Source organism: Numenius arquata, chromosome 10 (assembly GCF_964106895.1).
Source record: "Numenius arquata chromosome 10, bNumArq3.hap1.1, whole genome shotgun sequence".
Classification (NCBI taxonomy): Eukaryota; Metazoa; Chordata; class Aves; order Charadriiformes; family Scolopacidae; genus Numenius; species Numenius arquata.
In genome coordinates, this window is record NC_133585.1 from 29,073,643 (window position 1) to 29,095,271 (window position 21,629).

A 21,629-nucleotide genomic window follows, 5' to 3' on the forward strand; every position below is an offset into this window, starting at 1 on the left:
GACTTTTTCAGTTTCCCATAGAAGCTGAGAGGGAGCATAGACAGGCCAAAAGAATATTCCGTACCATAGACGTCATGCTCAGTTTATAAATGGGGGTTGGCCGGGGATCCACAATCACTGCTCAGGACGGGCTGGGCAACCGATTCACCGGGTGGGAGAGCATCTTGTGTTGTATCACTCTGTTTTGTATATTCTTTTACTGTTGTTGTCGTTATTATTTTTCCTATTCCATTACTTTCCTATTAAACTGTCTTTATCTCAACCTATGAGGTTTTGGGGGTTTTTTCCCCACTCCTTTTCTCCCTCTTCTCCCTACCCTAGGTGGGGGGAAAAGGGAGCAGGAGTGAGTAAGCGGCTGTGTGGATCCTAGTTGCTGGCTGGGCTTAAACCACATCCGGCTGTTGCCTCATTTCTCAGAGGTGCGGGGATTTTTTTTTGCCCAGTTCATTAGGAGAGACAATTTATATGATTCATTTCATTGAAATATTCAGAATTCTGACCTCTGCAATCAGCAGTCTAGCAACTTGCCTAGTGGACTGCAAATTGGAGACACAGTAATTTTGGTGTGGCTGGTAGCATGACTGGTCATGGCAAAGTTTCATTGACTCAAATGCCATTCATCCTGACTGCCTCTACAAAGAATTGTATCTAAAATTGGAGACATTGGTGAAAGACAGAAAAATAGGATAGGGTATTGTGAAATTTGGGACCGTAACTCAGGAAAGTATCTAAGCAAGAAGCTTAATTTTAAGACTGCTTGAATTTGTCCTCATTTGCCAAAAAACTTTAGCCTGTTAAATTTTATGGAAGTGACTTCATTTGGACTTCTGAATGTGCGTATGTCCCTTATTGAATTAAATTTAATTTCTAATTTGTAGAAAATTAACAAGGAAGAACTGGAAGGGATGCTAGAAGACACAAAGGGGAAATGGAGGAGTTATTTGAAATACCTCTGGTTATCACCACTTCTTGGAAATGACTGATGCTAATCAAAACTAATCAATTAAATAGTAAAGACTCGTTTTGAAAGACTTAGTAGGTAGTTAATGATGTGATGGGGAGTTCAGTTGGGAAAGTAAGGAGCCTTATGCTCTTTGTGATTCTTAACTGACTTAGTCAAACCTTTCATTTCTGCAGAATTACTTTTTTTTTTAAATAAAAATCTGTTTTTCTTATGTTAAGATCAATCACTCAAAGGGATGATTAGGTTGAACAGTACTACTTGGAGTGTTTAGTTGTCTTCTACTGTTCAAGCAAAGATTTCAGTGATATCGGTGAAGTTCAGGTATCTGTCATTTGTTACAAAACTAGTGGTAAGATTTTTAGCACATTAAGCATTTATTAATAGCAGAAATAATTTTGACATTATGTGACTCTTTCTCTGTTATTACAGTACTGGATACCAGTGTATTTACTATTCACCTGAAAACACAGCCAAGGCAAAAGAAGTTCTCAGCAACATCAATCATCTACAACCTCTCATATCAAGCCATGCAGACCTGCTGCTTAATTCTGCAAGCCAGCATTCTCCAGACAGCCTGAAGAATTCTTTAAAGATGCTTTCAGAAAAAGTAAGATTGAAATCTTCACAGCAATGGAAAATGGAATAACCAAGTCTCTAACTGCTGGGGGTTTTTCTGCATAAATTTGCTTTCATAGCATTAGGAAATGTTAAATAAGCTCTGCTAAAATAAGCTTCAAAATGCTGCTATCAGAAGAAGAATATTATTTAGCATTTCTGTAGGCCTTCCATGTAGAAAATTAATGAAATCTATAAAGGTTGTCTTTATTTGACAGTATAATTAATTTAATTTCATGTGTCTTTGTTATCCTCTAGTGGCCACATACTGGGGTTTATCAAAAATAGATTATTGTAAATAATTTTGTGGGAAGATAAATGGTTACTTTATTTCCGTTTCTGTGATACTTCAAACTAGTGCTTGTGGGAGGTAATTCAAGCCAGGTTTGTGCATAAGGTTTGGAATAATAGCATGATCAGAAATGGTGATACAGTCTGGAGGGAGGAGCTACGAAGTTGGTGCCAGGAGGTCCCAGATTTTAATCCTCTTTTCTTCTTATATTCTTCTGTAGCTGTAGGCTCTTCCTCATCTTAGTTTGTTTAGCTCTAAATTAAGGAAGATAATATTTTCCACCTGTCTCACAGAGTGATATTGGAGATTAGCTGAAGTCTGAAGTACTTCTAAGCATATGTTATCCTATAAAAATATTAAGCACTATAGCTATGACCAGAGGGGTTGAAAAAAGTTTCCCATCGCTTCATGGGCCATACCTTCTGTAACGTGATCTCAATGTGGCTTAATAACACTATCAATAACCATTTCCATATATCTTCAACTATTGGGAAGTGGCAACCCCTGTGGTCTGTTGAGCACTATTATCCCAGCAGTACATCGTTCAATGGGAGAGCTTCAAATCTGAATATTGAGCTCAGCCACATACTGTGAAGGCATTGCATTGGAGCCACGGGGGAGATAAACGTTGCTCTGGGTTACGGATGTGTAAATCCACAGTAACTCTGAGAATCTTAGAGTCACTATGAATGTCAGGGAATGTATAGGAAAGTAGAATTCAGCCTGGAAATGAAAAGGAGGAATTTGAGAGGTGGGGTAAGTGGGAGGCGGCAATTCTAGCATACCTTTCCATGTAGTACTGAAGGAGGCCATTTGTAGCTGCACATAAAAAAGGTGGAGCTGCTCTGTTAATGGTTAGTTCACAGAAATCTGCGTGCATAAGTAAAGCAAATCCAATGAAGAAGTGTTTGCTCTGAAGATTTAAGCCTCAGTTCCTAAGGAATTTGAATGTTAGCTACAGCCATTTGCCCTTACCACCTTTGCCTGTCTGGGCAGGAGGAATGGATGATTTCAGAGTGGCTGGAGGCAACTGTGATACTAACCCACTGTTTGAACCATGGCCCATCAGAGAGCTGACTATGGAAAAGGGCCAAAAAAGACAATCCATTCAGTTTGGAAAAGTCACTGATATTTTAAATTCATAGCTGGTGATTTAGTTCTGTATGTTCATATCAACTTTTCAGGGCCAGGATTAGTTGCTGGTTAGTATATGAGCACAGGTTCCCAGAGGTGAAAGCAGGAGTCTCACCTGACGTAGTCCACCTGACAGCCCATAGCCCTCTATCTAGCCTCCATCTTTTGCTTGGAAGAGATGAATCCAGTTGTCTGAACAACTGCTGCAGGAATGGTTGAGTACCTGTTTCACTGCCTGTTCGCAAACTTACTCTGTGGAGAACACGATAATTGAGAAAAGAGCACGGGACCATTGCTGAGGAAGATAGCATGGAGCAACAGCTGCTTGTAAAGAAGGGAAGAGAGTTGAGGAGGAAAGACAAGAAACAGCTTCTGGGAATGGCGATACTAAATTTCAAAAAGCCAAACTGAGAGAACCCACACAGTGCTGCAGTTAAATTCCTCGTGGTCAGTACAAAGCACCATCTCAATAACCTAAGTAAACCTATCTATACAATCTAGTACAGTCTGGGAGAACCAGGACTAACAGAGTGTCTCTGGTTGGCATACTCTTCTGGATAGAATTACATGATGCCTACCTGTATTCTTGAGACGTATGAGGTGCTTCTGCTCTAGCAACTTTTGTATACTTTTTTATATGTAAAAAAGAAATGTTCTCTTAAATTTTAACTTGATAGAAATTTAGAAATTAAACAGCTGTTGGAAGAAGTTGTAAAAATTATTTGCCTGGTGATGAAATTCCTCAAGTTTATTAAAAAGCATAGAACTTTTTATTTTAAGATAATGTTAAGCTTGATATATAGAATAATTCTTTCTAAAAACATTAGGTAGCAGTGAGTATACCTGAGCTATCAATAATGTGAATTACAGTTAAGTATTTCTGTTAGAAATGGAAGGATTGGCTGCATGCACTGAAAGTGGAAAATTAAATCAAATAATTCCACTGCTGCTTCTTAAATTGAGCTTATTTTCTCATATTAATCATGGTTTTACTTCTTCATATATGATTTGCAATTTCCTGTACTGTTTTCCTGGGACCAACCTTTTATCAACACTTTCTGTTAATTGATTAAGGAAGCCTTTAGCTGTCAACAAGTGTATCAGCATATGCAGCTTGCAGAAGGCTTGATAAATTCATTTTCCAGCTATGCCTATCTTTGTTTGCAGAAATATTCTTTAGTCAAGTATCTAAAAGAATTTGCAAAGTTTTCATTTCTTTGTATAGACTTGTGATTTGAATACCATTTTATAAATAGTGATGTTCTGCAAATTTAGCTGTACTGAGCTCTAAGAAAATGTAGTTAAAATGTAGATTGTTGTTAAACCAATGGAATCCTTGAATGGAATTTAATTACAGAAGCATTTGAGTCTCTATATGAAAAAATGGAGGTTTGCTTCCCATGACAGTTTGCTTTTTAAAATGATTTTTCCCTATAAAATATTTATATTGAATTAAATTACTTAAACTTTTCAGATAGTTACCTAATATACATTGCAGTCTTAGTGGGCATTCCTTACAAGTTATCCAATACTAGCAATTTTCTGAAATTTAAAGCTTTTTTGAATCTACCATGCCTGATGCAGAGACCCGAAATAATCTCAAGCAGACTTTGAGGGTGACGGGAGGTAAAAAACCTCAGCAAAACCTTGATGCTGTCATTTCTAAGGAGGCACAAGCCATTTGGCCTCTCTTGATAAGGAACTGTAGAAGGGTCTCGAAGAGGAGCTCTGCAGTTACCATGCAAGAAAAGATAACTCTGCAAGTCTCGCTTCACCTCTTCTTTATATAAGATTGGTGGGGTTTGCTAGCAACGTTCCCCATAGATTACACGTTCTCTGGGTATGCACCATGTGGAGGCTGGAAATAGTAGAAAACTGAAATTGTCCTATAGTGCAGTTCAGGACTACCATGAGGCAGTCCCGAAGGGCTACATATAAGAAAACTGTCTCTGTTTAAGCACCCTTTCCCTCAGGCACCAAGTTAGTAAGGAGGAAGCAAAATGGGTCCGGTAAAATTGCCAGGGAGATGAATCATGTTGCCAAGCCTAATCACTAAAGAATCCCAAATCAGGTCTGAAAGAAGTCCTGATGTTGGTTTAAAATATCGTAGCTTAGTTTAGATATCCCTAATGTTCTTATTTTTGAGTTTTATTTGCAGCAAATTTTCAGCCTATGTGCAACCATTAAGGATCAAAAATAGCTTTTTCCTAAACATTATGAAAATGGTAAAAAGCAGAAACTTCTCAAGCAGGTTCCTAATCCAGCAACTGGAGCTTTAAGAAAACCATCAGTCAGAGCATTGTGGTCTAAATGTCAGTAAACTTTTGAGGGGGTGTTGAGGCAGGAAAGGAAGAAAAATGAGTTGAGTAGAAGTAGAGGCATACAAAAGGAGAGCACGCACTAGCAAAAAGGGGTGGAGTAAGAATAGAATTAAGAAATGCAGAAGCTGGGAGAAAGATTTCTGGGAAGATAGATGCTGACACTTAACACTTGATTGGTTTGGGCTTTTTTGCTGCTTCTCCAGCTTTTGCATAAGAAGCATGAAGTGGCTGAGTGAAGTTTAGCTAGTCAACCTTTATTTCTAGCATTTCCTGGCTTTGTGTCGCTGCTTGTTTAGGCTGGTTGCTCTGACTCATCTACGTACTTTTCCGCATGCCTGTTTAATTAAGATTTGAGTGCACAGAGGCAGTTCAGCATCTGAATCTGCACGTGATAATCCGCTATATTCTGAATAAACAGGAAGGCAACTAAATCCCACTGACCTGGGGTAAATAAATTCAGGTAATCGTGCCGTGAAAGAAGTGTGGAACAGTGTTTCATCATCACCTGCGAACTGGGTCCTCTGACTGGGGAGAGGAGCTCTGGCAGCCTGGGTGGGATGTGCTGGATGTGGTACGGCGGCAGGGTGCATGCTCTCCCCACTCTCACAGATGAACGCTGTGGAATGTCCTGTGTGACTGCAGGAGATGGGCACGTGTGGCAGGCTGGTGGGAACAGCAAGTGCTGTTATGTGGAGACAGGGCCTTGAGATGCTGAAGACCAGACACAGAAAGCATTTTCCTTCTCTTGTTGGGGTGGAAAGGAAGATTAATAATGCAGGGAGGTTGGACGTTTTTAAAAACACGGTAAACTTCCAGCTGTCACAGTCAACAAGAAGGATTTAGAAAAATGATGTAGTGATTGAATAACATCTTCAGAGAGCCTGGAAAAACTACTTCAAGGTTTCCTTTCTTTAAAAATAAATAAAATAAAGCTAGAAATCAGGTGTCATCACCTCCCCTGATACCTGGCCTCATACCTACACGTACCAAAATTTATCTCTGGAAACACTGCTTTTGCAGATACTGCAATCTCGGCAGCGTAGAGTGGTGTGTTTTTATTTAAGAAGATCCTTAAATTTGTTAATCACGTTATATCTGACACTTATTTGGATATTATTGAGTGATTGGTTACTCTTGGAAATGGTTCTTGTAGAGGCTTGTCTGTGCAGGCAAAATTTGAAAAACTCAAATAAAATAGAATTGTGTGAAACGATGATGATCTCTATGACAGATGCTGTACTTTTGTGTGTTAATCCTTAGAACAATGGGATTGTAGAACGTGATGATGTCCCAAAAACCCTTGAATTTTTCCTCATTGTTTGTTGGTCTGCTTTGTTTTCTGCCTCTCAAGCCAGCCTGAAACAAATATCCACTCTGCCTAAGAGTAATTCAGTGTTATAATAGCTATGTTGCAGTATCGCATTCTTCGGTCTAACCTTTTCATTTGTGTTTTTTTTTTTTTCTAGACAGAGTTATTTGTGCATGCATTTAAGGATCAGCTGGTCAGAAGTGCCCTTTTAGCACTATACACAGCCCGGCCTGGCTGTGTCCTCAAGAAACCAGCTGTGCCTAGAAACAGTGCAGAAGAGGGAGACGATTTACAGCATCAGGACCATCCTTCTCAGATTAAAAGACAGGACTCTATACCCCATCATTCTGAGTATGATGAGGAAGAGTGGGTAAGTAGCCAGAAACTCTTTGTTTCTATTTCTAAACCCTACAAATCAGCATAAACATATACAAGCCCTAAGTGTCTGTTTTATTGCTGGGGGGGCAGGAGGGAGAAGGGAGGAAGAAGTGCAAAACCATGAAATAATATTTTTCAGATGCATTGTATATTTTGAAACTAACTTGAAGGAATTTTCTTAAGTCCAGTGTGCTTCTCTGTGACTGCTTGGTTGTGCATATAACGGTGAGGATGATGAATATCTGCTTGCCCAGATGGGAAAACAGTCTTTCTTTGCTCTTGCTTGAGTTCTTTTTGCTAGTTGGGCAGATGTAAGGAGACTGGAATCCCATACGCTATTATGAGGAAAGTTTTTTGGGGTGGTTTTTTTTTTTTTCCCCCAAGACTGACTATAAATAGTTTAAATACACATGAATTAATCCTCAGGAAAACAGAGCTGTTTTCCCTTAGACTCTGTTCTTAGAGGATGTGTGAGATTGCATAAAAGAATGAAACATGGCTTTTAGATTTTAACATTCTTAGCATATCTTTCAAAAATTTGTATTATTTATATGGCTGAGATTTTGTACATTAATTATTTTGGTGGATGTGTTCATAGTAGGTCTGTTTCTTTGTTATATACACGCTGAACTCAAGCTATTTTTATTCAGTTCAGGCTCATACTTTCAGTTCATTACTGTATTCTAATAAACGTAAAGGATGCCAGCATATTAATCTCTATTGTAAATAATTAATAACTTTTGTGAGCCACAGTACTTACACCTGAACTGTGATCTTTATCCATACCACAAATAAGGGAAGAAAAATGTATTTATTATACAGAAAAGACAATTATCTCCAACCCCATGCATTAAGTAGTCATGAGATTTAAACAATAACTAACTCACTCTTTTAGTTGTGTTCTGGGTTTAGAACCTTGAATTCCCTTTTTCATGTTTTCTCAACAACCTGAGTGGCTAGAATGTTTCTTCTTGCCTTGAAACAAAAGCCAAAATGTTTTTTTCCAGCGGCTGAAGCGTTCAGAAAAATAAATATCACAATAGATTTGTTAAAATGGAGAAATTTTGCGTGGGAGAAATAGAATTTTTGTGCAAGCTGTGTTTTAATTTAGTACTTCTGTCTCTGCAGAGAAGCTAGCTTTACTGTATTTCATTATTGATTTTTTTAAAAAAATTATTTCTGCCAGGTGCTTAGTCCTCATCTATTAAAACTTATAAGCACATTAGTTTAAAGTGTGTCTAATTTTTCTGCTGAATTAGTAAGATTTCCTGCTTGATAAAAATTAAGTGTATCTTTGAGTATTTTGTAAGTTAAACTGAGTCCGTCACTGTCAATCCTCAGGTGGTGTAAATCACAGAGAAATTTTGTTTTTTTCGAAATTTGAAAGATTAGTCTTCCATTATTTTCAGTTCTTTCTGTCAATGGCGGGAATGAATAGAGCAAGCTTCAAGATCAAATTTTCAGTACCATGATGAAAAGAGAAAGAATAAACACATGTAAAATTTGAAAAAATGCTTAGTCTGCTATGGAAGTCAACTGTAAAGGAGAAAAACTTAGAGATGCATTGCTTTATATGCACAGTCCTATATCCTCCTTTGTTGATGCCCCCCCCGTCCATCATCAAGCACCAGATTGCATTTTACAATTGGAATTTCAATTTTACTTTTGTCCAAAACCTAAATCAGTGGCACCCAAAAACTCTTTAAGCTGACTCTGTTCCATCCACTTCCAAAGACTGCATTATAGAATCATACAATGGTTCAGGTTGGAAGGGACCTTAAAGATCATTGAGTTCTAACCCCCCTGCCATGGCCAGGGACACCTCCCACTAGACCAGGTTGCTCAAAGCCCCTTCCAGCCTGGCCTTGAACACTTCCAGGGATGGGGCAGCCACAGCTTCCCTGGGCAACCTGTTCCTGTGCCTCACCACCCTCACAGTAAAGAACTCCTTCCTGATATCTAAACTAAATCTCCCCTCTTTCAGTTTAAAACCGTTACCCCTCGTCCTATCTCTCCACTCCCTGATGAAGAGTCCCTCCCCATCTCTCCTGTAAGGCACCCTTTAGGTACTGGAAGGGGCTCTAAGGTCTCCCCGGAGCCTCCTCTTCTACAGGCTGAACAACCCCAACTCTCTCAGCCTGTTGGGGCTATCTTACCACCATCACGAAAGTGAATTCAAGGCTGTGTTTAAAAAGTAGCTGAGATCCACCCCCTTCCCTGGCATCCAAATTAAGGAATAACTCCCAATTTCTTAACTGTGCAGGGTGCCCTTTCACTGAGTGACCAGTGTTTTCCAAAAAGCCACCTTCTCAATAGCAATACTGTGTTGCACCTCTCTTCTTTGATACCAAGTACAAATATTCATCCCAGAGTAACTGACAGCCATATGGATTGAGCTGTTTATATTGGTGCACTGCACGTAGGCAGGAGGCATTACTGTTGAAGGAAAAATATTTAACTTGAGAGTTTTAGAGTGCCTCTGGGTAGACATTCTCTTCTCCACTTGCCAGCTGCTTCTGCTATCCTAGAACCTCCCTGCAGGAGGGAACAAAGCACGTTGTCATGTATAATACAAGAAAAGGTGGGCCCATTGCCACTTGGATCTGTTTCTGCTCTACATTTCTGACTGACTGCTTAATATGGTTGGAGCTACAAAGAACAGATAAAATGGCATTTCCAATAAGCTATGTACAAATCCTTATATGGAACTCAAACACAGGTCTGAAATACTGACCTGTGTATGATATATTCCATTCCAAAGCATTGTCACATCCCAAGAGGGTGTTAATCATGGACATTAGTTAAGATATTTGCTTTATCTATGAGCATACCTCAAAAAGAATTTGAAGTAATATATGACTATCAACCCACATAAAGGAGACACCGTATCTTTGGAGCACTGGGGAATGTGGTGGTTGTGTCATACTTGGCACAAGTAAAGCATGCAACTGTAGTGGTGTATATGGAAGGACAAGAGATGACTGAGGAGCTCTGTAGTGAATTTAGAAAGCCTGAGAATTCTTGAAAAATGAGACAACAGCCTCTGGGACTCTACTGGCTGGCAAAGCTTAGGAGGAAGACGTCCAGTCAGGTGCAATGACAAGAAAATAGCTTCCATGCCTCTTCTCAGAAATGTGGGAGTTGGATTGCCTTTTAATGATACTTTCAGAGCGGATCGAAATGAATTACATTTTTTTAATTGGGTGGATGAAAGATAATTATTTTGCAGGTTCATTTTTAAGCGTCCTAAGGAAAGTGCCCACCTATATGTGACACCAAGGCCTACCTTTTCAGGGAGGTCATTACGAGTATGCATGCCACAGCAGAGGTGGCAAGAGAAGCGCAACTATGGCTATTTCTAACTAGCAACATCTAACCACACATGCCAGGACTCCTTAACGTTCCAAGTGGCTTCTGAAATTTGGAAGAAGTAGATGATGTCAATGTGCTGTTGCCTTGTCCAATGGTGTCAAGCCCTGCTACAGATTTCCACTTTCCGTGTCATTGGGACTTGACTTTTGAGCTTAATGAAGCAGTAATGAGAGGGAGGTAGAGACTTTGTTTCTTTTGTTCTTTCACGCCACAGTAGTAAACTTACCATCAAATTAGCTCCACAGCAACTGGTGGGAAAACTGATGTCAGAGGAGAAGCATCCTGGTTAGGAATTTAGGGTCTTAGTACTTCAGTGTATCAAGAATTAAGACTTACTTTCTTCTGATCCCTCACTTCAGACAGAGGATTTATAAGAATGTTGACTTGAGAGGTTGTGGGTGTATTTTCTCCTTTAACCTGGCACACGCTGCAAAATGATCACTTATGAGGCAGTTCTTAGGCAAATTGAAAATAGACCACTTAAGAAGGCGAAAGGTGGATGGAAAGTGTGCTAGGCTACAGGAAAATGTTATGGGAATAGCAAGGTATGACAAAGAATGTTGAAATGGCTGGATTTCTTCTCACAGAGAATAATAGGGAGTCACTTGGTTTGCATTGATCGGAAACTGCTTTTTTACTCAAGAATTGCTCTTACCAAATTGCAGAATTTCAGCAGCCCTCTTAGAAAAATGTGCCCATCTTTGGTGCAGACAGAATAAGATCCCAATGAACAACAGACACGCCTACTTTTTCTCTCTGCCTGTAACGATAGCTTCTAATCCCAGGATTCTCCCATGTGGAGAAAAAGAGGTGTGGAACAGGCCCTTGCTCCCTCCCACTTGCCCATCTGTAAAAAAAGCCAGATATATGATAATTAGAGTGAGCTTTCTGTCAACAGATGTTGATGAATTTTGCTTCTAAACCCTCGGGGAATGTTTGTGTGAATATTGTATAGATGCCATCTCAATGCTGGGTTAGAAAAGAGAAAAGTATTCTTTCCAAAATGAAACAAGGGCTCGTATTTGTGTTGCTTGTGCAATAACTCCAGATGCTCATTAAGAGTTTAACGCTCTTTGTGTTGGGATTAAACTCCCTCAACAGAGGGAGGAAGGGAAATGAGGTTGCTGCAGCCATGCTGAGCAACTTGAGTTCGTATACCTCAGCATCTTCAGTGATTAGAAAGATTGAAGTTCCCTGCTGCTCTCTGGTAAACTCGCAGCTATTTGGGGCTAGAATTTTTACTATTTTCCTTGTTTCATTCCACTTCATAGAATCCTTCTCCCAAAAATAATAATTGTGGGTGGTGGAGATCAATCATTTTACCCATATTCTAAATATTTTTTCAGGAATGCTTGAGGTACTTACTACCCTAGTAGTAGTTCTAACTTTGCCTCCTGCCTGACTAACCTAGTGGCCTTCTATGATAGAGTGACTAGGTCAGTAGATAAGGGACAGCCTATGGATGTGATCTATCTGGACTTCTGTAAGGCCTTTGACACGGTCCCTCACAACATCCTGCTTGCCAAATTGGAGGGATACGGATTTGATGGGTGGACTGTTCAGTGGATAAGGAATTGGCTGAATGCTCGCACACAGAGGGTGGTACTCAATGGCTTGAAGTCCAGATGGAGAGCAGTGACAAGTGGTGTCCCTCAAGGGTCCGTCCTGGGACCGGTACTGTTTAACATTTTTATCAAAGACACAGAGGAATTGAGAGCACCATCAGCAAGTTTGCAGGTGACACCAAGCTGTGTGGTGTTGTCGATACACCAGAGGGACGGGATGTCATCCAGAGGGACCTGGACAGGCTGGAGAGGTGGGCCCAGATGAACCTCATGAGGTTCAACAAAAGCAAATGCAGGGTCCTGCACCTGGGCCAAAACAATCCTCAGTATAAATACAGACTGGGGGATGAGGTATTAGAAAGCAGCCCTGAGGAAAGGGACTTGGGGGTGCTGATGGACGAGAAGCCGGACATGAGCAGGCAATGTGCACTTGCAACCCAGAAGGCCAATCACATCCTGGGCTGCATCAAAAGAAGTGTTGCCAGCAGATCCAGAGAGGTGATTCTGCCCCTTTGCTCTGGTGAGACCTCACCTGGAGTACTGTGTGCAGGTCTGGAGCCCTCAATATAGAAAGGACATGGACCTGATGGAGCGGGTCCAGGGGAGGGCCACTAAAATGATCAGGGGGTTGGAGCACCTCTGCTACGAGGACAGGCTGAGGGAGCTGGGGTTGTTCAGCCTGGAGAAGAGGAGGCTCCGGGGAGACCTCATAGCGGCCTTCCAGTACCTGAGGGGGGCCTACAGGAAGGCTGGGGAGAGTCTGTTTACAAAGGCCTGCAGTGACAGGACGAGGGGCAATGGTTTTAAGTTGGAGAAGGGGAGATTTAGATTGGATATTAGGAAAAAGTTCTTTACTCTGAGGGTGGTGGAACACTGGAACAGGTTGCCCAGGGAGGTGGTTGAGGCCCCTTCCCTTGAGATATTCAAGGTGAAGCTCGACGAGGCCCTGGGCAACCTGGTCTAGTTGGGGGTGTCCCTGCTGACTGCGGGGAGGTCGGACTAGATGACCTTTGGAGGTCCTTTCCAGCCTGGACCAATCTATGAATCTGTATGGAACTATGGTATTTCTCCAAGTTTTCAGTTTTCTTTAACCTTTTCTCTTGTTGTCTCTTGCAACTCCATTTTTAGGCCTCAAGGCCTGACAATATACATAATGCTTCTGGCTAGCATACTATAAAGTTGAAAGAAGAGCAGTGATACTATCTTCTCATTTTTTAACCCTCAAGCAAACTCTGGTTGCCCTGAATTAGTTTCAGAATGACTCGGGATTAAAGCATGTACATGGGATTTTTTTGTGGGTGTGTTCCGTTTTTGGTTTTTGTCTGGTTGCTAGCATTGTGTACAGCCTCATTTCTTGTATGGCTTGGTTTTTTCCTTTTTTTTTTTTTTTTATTCAGCCCCACAAAAGTAGGTGCAAGAGCTTTAGTTTCTGCAACATCCATTACCTAAGGGACCTTGTTGTATCAGAGTAACTGATGTGATAAAATGGGAGGGTAAGTTAAATTATCAAAAATAGGTCAAGCACTATGGCAAAACTGACAGTTGCACACGAGATATAATTTGGCGAGGCTTTGAATGTCTACCCTCTTACTGTATTATTTCAAGTAGACCAACTGCTCAGTTCCTTGTGATTGGACCTGAAACTTTGCATGCACTTTGATGTAAAGTTTGAAGCACGTGTTTTCTACTGTCTGAAAAACCTAAACAGTTTCAGTTCAGTCATTTACTCTGCGGGCTTAAGTTGGCAGTAGGCTGAAGAATGAGAAAAATGGTAATATGCTGACACCTTATATTTCTAGTAATTTGCACGTCTCTGTCTCCACTTTAAGGTGTTAACAAGAAGTTAGTATTGTCTCTTTCTTTTTTTTTTTTAATTCTTCAATAATGTGCAATGATAATTATACTCTTTTCAGGACAGAGTGTGGGCCAATGTGGGAAAGAGTTTAAACTGTGTTATTGCCATGGTGGACAGACTGCTTGAAAAAGACAACAGCAGCAGCAGTAAAGAGGGTGAAAATGACCCTTCAGCAGCAGATTGCAAGGTGTTGCGTGCCGGCGGTAAGGAACCTTTTTTCTTTAATCATTGACTAGAGTAAATAAAAATGGAAAAAGTCACAGAAAAAATGATATATAGAAGAGTCAATAGTATCTTTGATGAGAGTGCTGATAGCAAGGTTTTGCACAGTTGTAGCCTTGAATGATGGAAGGCTATTTATCAAATTACAGCTCCATTGTGTGTTCAAACAGCTTGCCATGCTCAATTTTTTTGTGCTACAATGAAAACCTTTTGAAACCACATTTTCCTTTGAAGGCTGATGTAGTTTCATTTATTTTAGATTTTACTTGAATATAACATTTTGAGAAAAAACATTGGAGTCTGTCTTACCCCACAGGAAAGTTGTAAGGAAAGGTGAACATTCTGTTTGTGTCATTCTTTTCCCCTTTTCTGAAGTTATATACTCATTTTTGTTTTCTGATATGCTAAAATTCATTTTTCCCTGCATACAGTTGTCAATCTGTGTCAATACTGAAGGCTAATTACAGTGATTCCATGAGATGATGCAAAGAAAACTTTCTCTAGAGCAGGACCATGTCACCAAATCCTCTGATCTTCTCCTATGGTTACATTCCTTGTAGCTTTCTCTAAGCATAGATTAGATCTTCTTCATAAGTCTGACAAGACTTTCTGATGTGCAAGTGTGTTGCGACAAATGAAACAGCTCCTTAGTGGTATAATGGTGGTAGTCCAAATATAAGGAAATCAGAACCAAACCTTGTGCCACTCTTCAGTTAAAAAAACAAACACTCCGCCCCACCCCAAAGAACAAAAATGCCAGAACCATTTTGTTTTATGGAGCTGTGTAGAATTTTGGCTTTTTTTTTTTTAAATTGTGTATTTTGTCCTCTGTTTTCCTATTTCCCCCCTCAGATTTTAATGATATAATTTTATACCAAGAGTTCTAGAGATATTAGAATTCATTTGTCCTTTCTTACATAAGAATTAAAAATGTTTTTTCAACTGTATATCATTTCTGTAGTACTGGTGAGTTTCCTGCAACAGATTTTGGTTGTACTAGTGATTTTTAATGCAGCTGCAACCTTGGCATTTTTACCAGTATGAGAGATTTTACCAGGAGTTTCCTGCAACAGATTTTGGTTGTACTAGTGATTTTTAATGCAGCTGCAACCTTGGCATTTTTACCAGTATGAGAGATTTGTGCTGGCATCCTGGAATTCTTGCTTCCAGTGCCCCATGTGTTGGACTTGTTTTTGTATGAATAGTCCAGAGACCGGAGTATTTCTTATCTGTTTGCTTCTCTGAGTTTCTGTCTACCAGGCAAATACCCCTATAATGTTAAAGAGCTAGATGATACCATCTTTGTTCTCTGGTGAAGGCTTGCAGGTGCAAAGTATCAACACAGTTAGCTTTCAACATTTTTCAGACCTTTTTCAGATAAGAAGGTAGAAATACTCAAGAATGAGATAGGTGTAGTTGTCAACTTGAAAGAATCTTTAGAAAGTGAACCCCAGCATACTGGTTTTGATTAAAAGAACGTAATTGAATATTTGTTCTTGTGCATAACTCCCTTAACTTTTCCTTGGTACTAGTAAGTTTTTCTGTTACTGTTAGCAGAAATCCACTATGTCTATTAGAAATGTTTTGCAGGTAAAGTAGTAGTACACTTTCACCCAAACTTTCCCCACGTTAACTGCAGTCCATTTGTATGTGTAAACATAGACACACATGTACTGGTTTTTACCTGTATTCCATAATTACGGAACAAAACTTCAGGTTTCCCCCTCCCTCCCCAGTCTGAAGAAAAGTCATGATTTAGGATAATTCTTTTTGGATGCTTTCTGACATGCTTGGCAACATGAATGTTTACAGATTTTTCCTTCACTCTCTTCAACCTCCTGAGCTCTGTTATTCTGTATAAGCCATGAAGCATATTTAACCAGTCCATTTGAGTCTTTCATTGTAGTGATGAAAGTGTGCTGTTATCTTTGATTCAGGCTCATACCCTACACAGGCAAATGAAATACTGGTTAGAGCTTTTAGCTCACAAGGCCAAAAAAACCTTAAAAGTTACTTCCTTTTAAGTACTATAATAAACAGCCATCAAATAGAATGAAAGGTACCTCTTGCTAAGCAATAATGATAATTGTAATGGTTAGAAAATTATAGATATACTTCATTCAGCTGAGGAGTTGTCTTCTGGAGCTGACAGGCCAAAGACACAAAAAATACCAAGACGTTATGGCACTGGAATAAATTCTCTCTTTCCCTCATTTCAGGGCCTTCCCTATTTCTCTTGAATCAGTGCCCTTCTCTGAGAGCAGAGTCAGTGCTTCTGCTGAGTTGTGCTGAGTGTTCTGCAACACCCCATCACATGGAAACTGCAGATTTGTGGGGCAGATGGCTTTGTTTTTATGTTCTGCTTTTTGAGGAAGACATAATTTCCTAATGATGTTTCCATGAGAGCATCATGCCGTGCCTTTGACAGCTTTATAGGAGTTTCAAGGTCACGCATAAATGGAGGTGTTTTAAAATTGCTTTCTTTTATAGGACTTGCTTAAAAGATGGAGCTTTCTAAAGAACCATCCAGGTGTGTGCCAAAGTTGGTTTCCTATTGGCTTTTCAAAACGATTGCCATTGGGGCCAGAACTTTTCACGCTTGGCTTCTACCATGAGAGTGTGGTCTTATCTGTTTGTTTTTCTCTGCACCTCCCTCTCAAGTTTGACATGAAGCCCTGAGAATGCACCGTGAAGCACCTACGTAGAGGTTGAGATTCTAAGTTTAGGTTTATAGATTTTGCCTTAATTCTGCTCCATTTTATATTTGAAGCCTGTTACAAAATTTTATGCTACATACAATTCAAAAACATTACGTATGTGAAAAGCTTGCCGTATCTTGCAATTACATATTATACCATAATTTGAGCATAATATATTTCATTAAAACTGCAAGTGTCTGGTCACAGATAGATCTTTGAGTCTGAAACTGATTCAGTGCTGGGGCTGATCCGAAGAAAAGTTGTGCTGCTGTTTGTAAGAAAAATGAGGAATAACCAGGATTTTGACCAAAACATTGAAAAGTATGCCTTAAAGTATGGAATAAAATGTTTGCTTATATTAGTGAACCTGACTGCTTTAATACAATATTATTTTTTTCTAGCATATAACAATGAAAAAGATGTCAAAGAATGTATATGTGGTGGAAAATGTTATGACAATAATTTGATGGTTTTGAGCAATAGCATATTCCTATAACTATAGATGTTGTCATAACATATATTCAGAGCTTCCCAAGATAGGTTTTTATTTGCTGTCTCAGTGTTGACATTGTGTGATCTTATTTTTTTTCCCCAACATGCTTATATTTATTGTATGGAATCTTTGTATTCAGAAATATCGGTGGCACCTTTTTCTTGTACTTACCTTTCAACATGAATTACACCTTTCTTAGCCTAACTTTTTGTGCAATCTGACCTTTGAGTGTATTCTTAAGACTGAATTTGAGTTATCAGTTACCAAGGTAACATGCTATGGTTTCATCAGTTGCAGGATTATGATTACAGGTTAAATCAGGAAGAGCAGATGGATTTTAAAGGAGAGGGTTTGTTGTTTTGTTTTTTTTTTTAATTCTTTTAACTCTGTCTTTTAACTCTGAAAATCTGTCCTGCATCATTAGAGGTGCCAGTGAAACACAGTAGTTTGCTCTTACGCTTACACAGCCCCTGACAGATCTCCACGTTTAGCTGTGCTGCTAAAAGAGGCTGTTGTTTCCATCTCCTCCTTGTATCACACCATCAGAACTATCACCCAGCCATTCCTCTGCTGGCTCTGGGTGAGTACTCCCTAATTTGCTACATACAAAATCCACCACATTGTCTCAAACAATATAAATTGGCAGCATGATTGCACCTGGATTTTGCCTGAAGTGAATTACGGAATCATAAACTATGTTGCTGGGCAGATGAAGTTGCCAATGGTGACCTTCAGCATAGGTAGCAAAGAGCACCTGGGGAATGGGGCTATATTTCCTAGCTGGAATGAAGGAAAACATCAGTTCATAGCCAGGTTGCTACAGGTATATGTGGGTTAATTATTTTTTTTTTTTAATAATCTGATACCTGATGGGGACTGTATAAATCTGGATTAAACTTTTCTCTGTTTCAGTGACCTAGGGATGGACACTGCATCCTTTCAGTGCATCCCTCCCAAAGCTGGCAGAAACGTGAAAAAAAAACTGTGTTCTGATTTTGTTTGCATCTTCAGAAGAAGAGCTTTTACTGTAAATTATCATTTAGTCAGGAGGATGAAAATTTCTCCCTTGGTCTGTGTTTGCTTGAGTAGCAGACATTATTTATTTTGAGGAAACAAAAGCACTTCTGAAACTTTCTCTTCCCTTCCTTTCCCTCACATTTTTCTTTCCTCTTTTCTTAAGCTTGTCTTTGCATCAACTCTGTTTCTGCACTTTTTTTTTTTCCTTTTCCCTCTCACTTTTTTATCATTCTTCTCTTTTTGATAGGGTCCTTAACTGGACTATATGTCTCCAAAAAACCCAATTTTTTAAACAAGACATCAGAATATTTAGTTGCACAACACTTCTATAGCAAGGTTTATCCATTACTCCTATATTTTGAGTATATTAGATTTCCTCAGCTTTGTCTGTTATTGCCATTGCTGCCTTTTCCATTGTGACTAAAGCTGCTGAGACACTTACATATGTATGATTAGACGGTTTCCATTTTCACTATGAATTCATGCGACAGTATAGAATATCTCAGATAATTACAATAGATTAATGAATCCCCAGGAATTCAAAATTGTTCTTCTGGGCATTCAAAAAGTGGACTGCTATTATATTAATGGCAGAAATACCAGGGAGACTTATGCAGGTTTTTGGTGTTTCTGTGAGAAATGCTGCAGAACTACCAGCGTAATCATCCTTTCTCAAAGAGCTTAGTCCTCATACTAGAGTTAAAGTGAGCTCCAAGAGCTGAGTGGCAATCTGAAAAAGTAGGAGGCTGACCTTTTTATGGTGCAAAGTTGAATACATGCACTGTCAGTTTTTAAACCTTCCTTAAACAAATTCAGAAGAATGTTACTATCCTAAGTGAATAAATTCATTTTCTGTGGGTTAATTATTTCATGCTTTTTGCACTAGCTGTTCTTGAGGTGGTTACTAGTGTTTTGAGTAGGTTGGTTTGTTTTACTTGCCTTTTTCCTTAAGACAGAGGTTTTTCTAATGTTCAATTTGTGATATCAGGACAACTCATTTACATTGTTTGACGTCTATTATTTCAATCCTATCATGGATTATTTGTGTGTTCAGGTAGTAAGGGAATAAGGGATTAGCTACAGTGAAAAGTTAAGTCATGAAGTTCAACGAGGCCAAGTGTGTCGTCCTCCACGTGGATTGGGGCAATCCCAAGCACAAATACAGGCTGGGCAGAGAGCAGCCCTGAGGAGAAGGACTTGGGGGTCTTGGTTGAGAAGCTCAAAATGGGCAGGCAATGTGTGCTTGCAGCGCAGGCAGCCAACCACACCCTGGGCTGTATCAAAAGAAGCGTGGCCAGCAGGTTGAGGGAGGTGATTCTGCCACTCTGCTGTGGTGAGACCCCACCTGGAGTACTACATCCAGCTGTGGGACCCCCAACATAAGAAGGACCTGTTGGAGCGAGTGCAGAGGAGAGCCGTGAAGATGATCACAGAGCTGGAGCACCTCTCCTGTGAAGACAGGCTGAGAGACTTGGGGTTGTTCAGCCTGTAGAAGAGGAGGCCCTGGGGAGACCTTACAGCAGCCTTCCAGTACCTTAAGGGGGCCTACAGGAGAGATGGGGACAGGCGCTTTATCAGGGAGTGGAGTAATAGGACGAGGGGTAACAGTTTTAAACTGAAAGAGGGAAGATTTAGATTAGATATTAGGAAGAAATTCTTTACTGTGAGGGTGGTGAGACACTGGAACAGGTTGCCCAGGGAAGTTGTGGATGCCCCATCCCTGGAGGTGTTCGAGGCCAGGCTGGAAGGGGCTTTGAGCAACCTGGTCTACTGGGAGGTGTCCCTGCCCATGGCAGGGAAGTTGGAACTTGATGATCTTTAAGGTCGCTTCCAACTCTTAACCATTGTATGATTCTAGCTGCTGTTACATTCATTACCATACGTCTGTAGGGCCCTCTGTTCCTTTAAGAGTATGACATTATGCTTTCTTGTACTTTTAATTCCATGTTTACTTTTTAACCTCATACAGTTTACATTTTGAGGTGACGAAGCCATCAAAGATTTCCACTGATTTTTTAGGTGGTGCAGACAACAGTGACACAATTGGCATTTTTGTCTGTTGCCAGGGCAAAATGAGATAGGAGCGCTATTCCAAAGCCTTAGGGCTTTTCCTGTTTGATTACTAGCACATTTTAATAAGCACTTCAGTGGGCTTGACTTTGAAAAGAGCAGAAGCTTGCTTTTCTGCCAAACTTTATCAAATTTAACATGCAGTTTGACATATTGCAACTTGAATATTAGCACGTAGAAATGACTAGTTGGGTGCTAAGCAGGTCATTTGCCTGTGCAGGCGTGTTGATTAAGAGAACATGGGACTGAAGGGCGTTTTCCAGCAACCAAAGGGCAAATCCTGTCATAAACTGAACCTCCGCAACTCTCTGATAGCAGTGGAAGTGGAGTATTTACTCAGTACTTTGCACTTACTCTTGTTTTTATCTTGCACGAAGTGCATAGTGGTGATACTGCTTTTCATTTCATCCTTCCATTTTCCATTTTAATGTGTTTGGCTTTCATTCCTTGTTTTAGTTTCCTTTCCAACCGCGTACTAGTGCAATTTTTGAATTGAGTTTCCTTGCTTCATTAATAGGCTTTGACTCTTTTGTTTGGATACTAAATATTCCAAACAGGATAGGCTGCCCTTGTTATTTTAGCAACCTGACATTCATTTTGTAGTCTCCTTGTTGCTTCTGTTCTTGCTCCTGATGTCTTTTTTTGAGATGTTTACTCATTCAGTTAATTCTTTGGTCTCTTTCAAAGGATTTCCCTCTGTGTTGAGGATGTAAAATCTTGCAATTGTAGCTTAAAAGAAATTTGTGTAAGTCCTTGAAGTGATTCTACAAAGCTATCATCAGTCTCTGTAGGACTAGAGGTCCTGAGCCATGGTTGCCCCCCTGCGTCGTCTTTACAGCAGCAACTGATGCTGAGCCTACTGCCGGTTTTCTCAGGAAGGAGGAGTTGTAAGGCATCTTGCACCTCTCTCCAAGCTCTTTCAGCCGTGTAAGCAGTAGCTTGTAACCAAGCAGTATCCTCGCCTACCAACAACGTTGTGGCAAGTTAGATCAGCTTAATCTAACCTTAATTTAGACCAGGATTTTAAAGCTCCCTTTACAAATAGTATTTCTTTATGAATTTTATTAATATTCTATATTTATCTCTTGCATATAAGAAGATTTTATTTTCCAAATTCTGCTGAATTTGTAAGCTTCAAAATACAGTGCCTTTTTTTTTTTTGTTTCATGAACTTCAGTTTCACAGTGCTTCTCAGTTTCAAGGAGCAACTTAAAAGCTGCAGTATTTGCTTCAAGTGCGTGCTTCTGATGGGTATTTGGAGCTTTGTGCGCTGTTAATGAATGACCCTGGTTTATATTCTTGCTGGAGTATTTGCAACCGGAT

The 21,629-nt window shown here is 39.9% G+C and overlaps 1 protein-coding gene across 5 annotated transcripts in view; it reads left to right on the forward strand.

Annotated features, from left to right (window-relative positions):
• Positions 1-21,629, forward strand: part of INPP4B (inositol polyphosphate-4-phosphatase type II B) — a 176,406-nt gene that overhangs the window by 101,215 nt on the left and 53,562 nt on the right. For 3 of the 5 annotated variants that reach the window (XM_074155061.1, XM_074155060.1, XM_074155059.1), the window contains 4 exons: positions 1,394-1,571; positions 6,793-7,005; positions 13,864-13,980; positions 19,995-20,036. In XM_074155061.1, coding sequence (XP_074011162.1) covers positions 1,394-1,571; positions 6,793-7,005; positions 13,864-13,980; positions 19,995-20,036 — 550 coding nt within the window. The remainder of the gene's footprint in view (positions 1-1,393; positions 1,572-6,792; positions 7,006-13,863; positions 13,981-19,994; positions 20,037-21,629) is intronic. The other 2 variants (XM_074155063.1, XM_074155062.1) reach the window with 2 other exon arrangements.